This window comes from Panthera tigris, chromosome E1 (genome assembly GCF_018350195.1).
Source record: "Panthera tigris isolate Pti1 chromosome E1, P.tigris_Pti1_mat1.1, whole genome shotgun sequence".
Lineage (NCBI taxonomy): Eukaryota > Metazoa > Chordata > Mammalia > Carnivora > Felidae > Panthera > Panthera tigris.
Window position 1 is genome coordinate 38,259,989 of NC_056673.1, and position 8,439 is coordinate 38,268,427.

Consider the following 8,439-nt stretch of genomic DNA (forward strand, 5'->3'; position numbering starts at 1 on the left):
AGTGTAACACCACACATTTCCATTCCAAAAAATAATAGCATATAAAAATGCTTTTTAAAAATCTGTGCTCCTGAAAGACAATTGAATGGACCGCAAATTAGGAAGTGAGCATTACATAAAGAAAAATCTGAACAAAGGAAATAAATATGTTATACCTTGACTTGACATGACCACAGCATGCAATTTTATTAGAGGAAAGAAAAGTTTAAATTTTCTAATTCTGATTTACAGTCTGGTTTGCAAAATGTTTACTTATCTGAAAGTGTTTTCAACTCCTTGGATATTTTCGCTGTCCATGAAGACCCCATGAATTGGGGAATAAGAAGAGGCACAAGGGCTGATGAGGTACACTAACCTTCAACTTTAGGTCGTCCTACATTCACATCACATTTCATACAGGATGGTGCAGAAAGTATATGCCTTATTTTCACTGGTATACAAATACATAAGCTATTTTTCATATGTAAGTCTTTTTAAAACTGGAAGGTAACATAAATAAAATTAACCCCTTTACTTTACAAATAGGGAAACTGCAATCCAGGGAGTTTAAATAAGCCTGCCTATGGTCTCAGCTGAAACCATATTATTGGAAGAGGCAGAATAGAACCTGTGTACTTTTCTTAATATGTTTCTTTTTAATGTGTTTTTTAATTCACTTTGTTACTCTGTCATAACTGATTCCAGTTGCTTTTAAGAGACCCTAGGACATGGAATAACAGAGAAAGCTAATCTAGAGTTAAAGCAGGACTCTTTGTCTCATCTCCCACACCCTCTTCTTCTTCCCCACCCCAGCAGAATTCAGCTATAATCAAAATACGTTAAAGAAGTCATTCAAATTAAATAGTATAGTGATTGAAAGAAATTCACTCAATAATTGAGCCAACAAGGGTGAGATTGAACTAAAATTAAGACCTGGCCTATGGCCAGAAATTGTTGGATTTGCTTTTTAGGGAAGAGTAAAAATACCACTCCTAATTATTAGTCACCCCTGGATTATCCAGTTCTATGTCTCCTCTTGTTGCTCCCCGGCTGCCTCACACTTGGCCATTTTATTATTCATTAGCACTTCCACCAGAGGGCAGACTGAATAAGCCAGAGAAGGTGAAAATCTATCACTTTAGCTACTCTTTACTTGTATGGGGAAAGGGTTATGGTTGAAATCTAATGAGTCAATTGAAAATTTTAAGTTATATTTGTACATTTCTTTAATACCTCCCTCCAGTAATACAGACTGTTAAGAATTGGCAATATTGTTTGCACTAGATCTTACAATAGTGTGATTTTTAAAATGTGATCTTTTAACTCCTTTAAGAAGTTTTATTTACTTCAATAGTCATTTACAGTCTGTCTCCTTTTCTACTTTGAGATAGTTCTCATCCTCTCATACATGTGAATTTGAGCTCAAGAAGTAGTTCTATTGAAATACAGCTTAAGACTAAAAGGCAAAGTTTAAATATGAAAACTAGTATAGCTGAAAGAGTAAGTTTAGCTTTGATCACTTTTACAGTTAGGCATTTTTAAAGTTGTTTGCCATCAATATTTAAAAAAAAATAACCATAGTGTTTTATTTTATGTATAGTCCAAAAATACATTTAAATATAACTGGTACTGAGATACTCTTATGTAGTGAGAAACATACTATTGACAGCAATAAACTCTGAAATCTATAGGAGTTTGTAGTCCAGTTAGCTCTTTTTCAGCATGTCATCTTTCCAGTTGTGAGTTTTCTATAGCTGATTTTTTGTCTTTAAATTAATTTTTACCTACCACCTAGTTAACCAGTCAATCTGTCAACAAGCAACTTGGGTGGGTACTGTATACAGGGTGTCCAACTCATCTCAGTTCCGTCCTGGTTTTAAAAATGAAAGTCGGCAACCTGAAAACCCGCTCAGTCCCAGGCAAATTGGGACTGTTGGCCACCCACTTGTATGTTACATATAGCACCTGACCTCATCCTTCCACAACACAATGTTATAATATTATGTTTTCAGACTGCTTTCATCTGCATGCTGAGTAAATACATACTTTACTGATTGTCTTTGCAAAATATAATTGTGGTAAATATGCTACCAAACTACTTTATAACTAAAAACTATTTTGGCTTGTCTGAGTAATGACTTTCATATCACTAGCTCAGATAATAAAGAATTAACTATATGGATATTTAAAAATATGGTTCCATAGGGAACAGAAACATCAGTCATTTGGAAGATATCCCAAAACATGAAACCTTTTCTTCAGCAGAGTAATTCCCAACTCTTAAAAAGCACTGTTCTGATTGTACTTGGTTTTGTATGTTCTCAAACTCACGCCGTTTTACATCCCTACTCTCCTGCCTTGGCAGTAGTTACCATACAGTGATTGCCATGCTTAGGCAAATTTAGCCAGCAGGTGGGGGTGTGTGGGGAGTGGTTCAAGAAAGACAAAAAATCCTTGGAAAGACATAGTGTAGTATAAGTTCAGTACATTTCTAAATACTTAGTTTTGTCACCGTCTCCAAGATAAACATGTTTATCAGCAGCCCATTCTGCATGACATTGCTGTAGTGATTTTTTTCATAGCATGGAAAAAATGCAGGAGGTTGGAAAACAAAATAGAAAATTATGATAGATTACTTTAGTCTTTATAATTATTGTAACAGGAAACTGAATGACAGAATGGTGGTTAATCCCTTTCTTCAGAATGTGATTATGGGGAGAGGGGACTGAAGTTTGGAGAAGCAAGTGTATATTTATACATGACGGTAATGAAAGGTTTTTATTTCATCTCTCTTGTATATTCTTTAAATTCTATTTCAGGTGTTAACCTTATATCATCAAATGTTCTGTAAAATGCATTAGCTAAGTCCATGCAAGGTCTCCTGTTGTACAGCAAGATTTTGTGCTAGAAATGTGACCACAGCATGTGTATTGTTTCCTCTCATCTTCCTTCTTTCTACTTTATTTTCATTAATGTTTTGATCCAACAGCAAAAAGGGGCGGGGAGGCTGCCAACAGCCTACATATTAGAACAGTTCCTTAAGGAAGGAAATGGAGGAAATCTCAGACAAAAATCAGGACAATCATTTGAAACATATGATCTTTTTTACACCAGCTGTTAGATTCAGAATGCAACTGTTTTATTTTAACCACTTGATTTTATTTATAAATTGCAATTTCCTGATCCCAAGATTTTATTCTTTATATATATTTGGTTACTTGTATTGCTATTTGTTTATGTTGGGCAGCGTGTGTGTATGTGTGTGTGTGTTTGTGTTTATAATCACATGTGATTTTTAAGATGGTGTTTAAAAGAAGTAACCCTTCCACAGCATGTCCTCCTCACATTCTTCCACCAGAGAAGAGGCCCCCTGAGCCCCCCGGACCTCCACCGCCGCCACCTCCACCCCCTCTGGTTGAAGGCGATCTTTCCAGCGCCCCCCAGGAGTTGAACCCAGCCGTGACAGCCGCCTTGCTGCAACTTTTATCCCAGCCTGAAGCAGAGCCTCCTGGCCACCTGCCACATGAGCACCAGGCCTTGAGACCAATGGAGTACTCCACCCGACCCCATCCCAACAGGACTTACGGAAACACTGATGGGCCTGAAACAGGGTTCAGTGCCACTGACACTGATGAACGCAACTCTGGTCCAGCTTTGACAGAATCCTTGACCCAGACCCTGGTGAAGAACAGGACCTTCTCAGGCTCTGTGAGCCACCTTGGGGAGTCCAGCAGTTACCAGGGCACAGGGTCAGTGCAGTTCCCAGGGGACCAGGACCTCCGTTTTGCCAGGGTCCCCTTAGCATTACACTCAGTGGTCGGGCAACCATTCCTGAAGGCTGAGGGAAGCAGCAACTCTGTGGTACATGCAGAGACCAAATTGCAGAACTATGGGGAGCTGGGGCCAGGAACCACTGGGGCCAGCAGTTCAGGAACAGGCCTAAACTGGGGGGGCCCAGCTCAGTCTTCTGCTTATGGAAAACTCTATCGGGGACCTACAAGAGTCCCACCAAGAGGGGGAAGAGGGAGAGGAGTTCCTTACTAACCCAGAGACTTCAGTGTCCTGAAAGATTCCTTCCCTATTCATCCTTCCATCCAGTCCTCTGAAACATTAATGAAATCATTTGCCAGAGCGAGGTAATCATCTGCATTTGGCTACCGCAAAGCTGTCTGTTGTATTCCTTGCTCACTTGCTACTAGCAGGCGACTTATAAAATGATATTGGCACCAGTTCCCCCTGGATGGGCTACAGCCAGAACAGTTCAACTCTACCTAGTAGATAATAAGTAGAGAATGTGGAGAGGGTCATTAAATTGAAAAGTAAATGTTTTATTAGTTCATTTGCCTGCACTTCTTGAGCAGAAGAAAAGGAGAACAGTTTCAATTTTGAGATGGCTCAGGAAAGGCTCTCTTTAGGTTTTTTTTAAATTTGGGGATTTTTTTTATGATTCCTTTTGAACTTTTTTTATTTTTTGTTTTTTGCTTTTTTTTTTTCCGTTTTGTTTTCATTTAAAGATAATAGTGTTCACAAAATTTGAGCTACTCTTAGGCTTTTGCTATAAGGGAAACAGAGTGACTGGCTGATTTAAATAAATGTTTCCTTCCTCTCCACCATCTCACATTTTTGCTTTCAAGTGAAGTTTTTTTCCCCATTGAGCATCTTGAACATACCTTTTTTCCAAATAAATTACTCATCCATGAAGTTTGTTCTGCTTTGACAAAAAGACATGCCCCTCTCCCTGCACAGGACGCAGGTTGTAGAAAGAGGCATTCTTGGGCATGTAGGTAGATTTACCCCATCTCTTCCCTTTTTTACCACATCTTTAAAGAGTTTCTCATTCTCTCTCTCTCTGTCTCTCTCTCTGTCTCTCTCTGTCTTTTTCTCTTTTTGAGGCATTTGTTTGGAAAAAAATTAATCGTTGAGATGCCCAAGAACCTGGGATAATTCTTTACTTTTTTTTTGAAATAAACGAAAGGAAATTCAAACTCCTATATGTTCTCTGTAACTTTTCAATTCTAAAATGTTTTTTGTTTTTTTTTTTTAAACCACGTTCTGATGGTGAAGTTGATTTATAAATGCAGACAGCCTAGGACTTGCTGCTGAGCTGGGGTTAGAGATGATGCCTCCATACCTAGAGGGCTAGTAAGAGCAGTTACCATACTGTTTACACATATATTTTTGTCAAAAAAACAAAAAAAAAACAAAACAAAACCTTTGAAACAGAGCATTGTAATATTGTCAAAAGAAATACATGGAATATACATGGAAATACATGGAAATGTAACTTAGTTTAGGGTGGATATTTTTCTGAAGATCTATCAATATCTGAAACCTTTTTTAAAAAATAATTTTAAAAGAGCAGACCATGAGAAAGAACAGTATTGACATATACACATCTCAGCATGTATATCCTGCCAATTCTTTTAGGGAGTTTCCTCTGGAGAGATTTGATTTTGGTTTTATTTTTGGTAAAAGGGGTAAATGACTTCATGGCAAGAATTTTGCCTTATTATAAACAGGAAATGGAAAATGGAAAGGCTTTCAGGGTGGGATAACTTGGGAGGCTTCTCATTCTGGCTTCCATTTCTATGTGAATACCAGCATATAAGGTGTTTTAAAAACCTACACATTCATATAAATTCTCTGCACAGACTTAGGCCTTTGTGAAACATAGATTAGGGCCCCTTTACAAAGAAAAAGCAAACATGCTTCAGCATCTTTGAGAATAGTTTTCAGAACTCAAGTGAAGTTTTGTGTTTCAATGCCAAGTTCTTATATTAAAAAATAAAAACTACTTGTAAGAGAAAGGTGCACTAATAAAAAAAAAAAACTTTATAAAGAAATGAAAGAAGAACCCTCTTCAGATACTTACATGAAGACTATTTTCCCCTGTTATTGAAATAGGTAGATATCCGGTGTGTGTATTTCTTTATTATTCTCTGGGTTTTGGTCTGGCCTTGCCCTCAGGGGCAAACATTGATTAGAAAAAGAACCTTCTAGCCATTTTGGCATTGATGGCTTTTTATACCAGTGTGTCCAATTAGATTTGCTAGGCTCACTGACATGCTATTGGAAAATTCCATTAAAGTTCATCTGAACATTTTGTCTGTTGACTTCTTAGTCCACAGACATGGGCCTTTGTATTTTAGAATATTTGAATTTGAGGCATTGGGCCCCACTCCCATTTTTGATTAAAGAACTTAAGCCTGTGATACTTTCAAAAGTATCTATTCATAGTGAAAATAATTGGTCTCCCATCAAATATGAATAAAATTCTCTATATTTTAATTATATTTTGGTTATCAGCAATCATTAATAATGTTTTTCCTCCCCCCTTCCCACCCCTTATTTTTAATTATGCCAAATATTCTAAATAATATACTTAAGTCTCCCTTCCCCCATCCCTACTACTAGGGAAAGGGGTGAGTGTATGTATGGATGTGTGTATGTGTATGTATGATCCCATCTCACCTCCTATCCCCATTTGGGGAGTCTAGCCTTTACAATGAAAAAAGTTTGGTAATTTTGACTATTTCTAAAGGCAGAGGAAAAAAGAAAAATATCCTGGAATCTGTGGAGAAAGAAAAGGTATTTGTTAATTTTTCAGCTATGTTACCTATAAATGTGATAGAAGTAAAGTTTTGGCAGAATTTCAACTTGACTGTTAGAAATTTACAAACCCAATTATATTCAAAAGTGGTTTTTGTTTTGTTTTAATTGTACCATGGGAGATAATAAGTCTATTAAATACATTATTTTGAACAGATGAGAAATCTGATTCTGTTCATGATTGAGAGCAAAACTGGTTTGACCATGATCATTTTTGTAGTTTTGAAAACAAATTTGTTTGACCCAGTTTCCTTAGTTTTTTTTCAACTGTCCATAGGGATGATAAGGATTGGAAAATGACATCAAATCTATACATTTGAAAGCAGGGCAGTAGCACAAATTTGTAAGTAGGATTTTTTTTTTGTTAGCTTATGCCATAGACATCACCCAGCCAGTGTGTGTGTGTGTGTGTGTGTGTGTGTGTGTGTGTGTGTGTGTAATATGCATATATAGTTACAGTACTAAAATGGTTACCAGCAGGTTTTGAGAGAGAATGCTGCACCAGAAAAGTGTCAGTTGCCACCTCATTCTCCCTGATTTAGGTTCCTGACACTGTATTCCTTCTCTCTCTTGTTTTTGCCCCACATCGGGTGTATCTTGTCTATGTACAGATATTTTGTAATATATTAAATTTTTTTCTTTCAGTTTATAAAAATGGAAAGTGGAGATTGGAAAATTAAATATTTCCTGTTACTATACCACTTTTGCTCCATTGCATTTACTTCTTAACCTGTAGCCTCTGAGCAGATCTAATTGTGTACAAAGAGCTTTTTCCTTTACTTTATCTTAGGAGTGCTTTGTCTCAGAATCTCTGTAGTCTCATAAAATACAAAAAAAAAAAAAAAAAAAAAAAAAAGGTTCTCAGGGTTTGAAGAGGTGCTTCAAAACACTAGACTAGGAATTAGAGAAGAAAATAAGTTGGGGAAAACTGTAAGATGTGATTTTTTTTTTTTTAAGTAGAAATAGTTACACAAATGATGGTGCCAGGCCATCAAAAGAGTTGTCTTGTGTACCCTGGCTCCTCCTGAAAGGAGAGGTAATGGGTTTGAGCTCAACTTGTCAATGGAAGTTGGTAAGAGGCTGTTTAGACCAAAGAATAATCTCTTAAAACCATAACCACCCCAACCAGTTCCTATGTTACCATGAGTAGGGTAGGCATGGAGATTAGTGTTCCTAGCTCCGTTGAGATTCCTGATGTGTTGCCAGTCCAGGAAACGAGTCAAAGTTGTTTGTAAGGGTAAAATTCTATTATCTCCAAAATCTTTCCTATCTCCACCTGAGGACAGAATTGCTTTCCCTTCTCTTTCACGATTTAGGACACTAAGAACTAAATTTTCCCTTGTGTGTGCTGCAGTCCTGCTAGTCATGACATAAGTAGATAAAAGCAGGTAAAGCCCATTAGAAGACAGAAAAGAAGGGGGGGAGGATATTGGGGTGAGCAATCATACAAGGTTAAAGGGTACACCAGAACAAGGAAATTAGGAAGAGGAATTCAAATACTGGTGATGAGGGTGGCCAGCCTGTTTTTGAATCCCCAAAGTTTATGATGTTCCCTTGCCTGTGGGCTGTCCTGTCTTTACCCAGAAGGAGAATGGAGAGCTCAAGATTGTTCCAATTCCTGGAATCCTGTGTTCCTGGTTAGCCTCCAGAGAAAAAGGAATTTGTTTTTGGTCTTTATATATTGCAGATTCATGACTGGGAGTGTGAACTTCAACCTACTAGGGAATATTGTTTCCACTTTATAGCAGTGGCTCTTTTTAATTCTAGGCCTAAAGGCTGAGGACCTAACTAACTTGGACTTTTTTTCTATCACGACCAAGGCAATTTCTAGTTAGAAATCATGCTGTTTCA

The 8,439-nt window shown here is 37.3% G+C and overlaps 1 protein-coding gene across 19 annotated transcripts in view; it reads left to right on the forward strand.

Moving 5' to 3' along the window:
* The window catches only part of CDK12 (cyclin dependent kinase 12), a 92,766-nt gene that overhangs the window by 40,091 nt on the left and 44,236 nt on the right, over nt 1-8,439 (forward strand). For 15 of the 19 annotated variants that reach the window (XR_006211457.1, XR_006211456.1, XR_006211459.1 and 12 more), the window contains exon 14: nt 3,311-3,728. The exons of 1 other annotated variant lie outside the window; for it this stretch is intronic. Coding sequence is in view for 6 of the 18 variants with exons in the window: in XM_042967683.1 (XP_042823617.1) it covers nt 3,311-3,728 (418 nt within the window). In the remaining 12 variants the exon portion in view is untranslated. Of the gene's footprint in view, nt 1-3,310; nt 8,411-8,439 lie in introns of those variants that run through there. 3 more of the 19 variants (XR_006211463.1, XM_007085779.3, XM_007085781.3) reach the window with 3 other exon arrangements.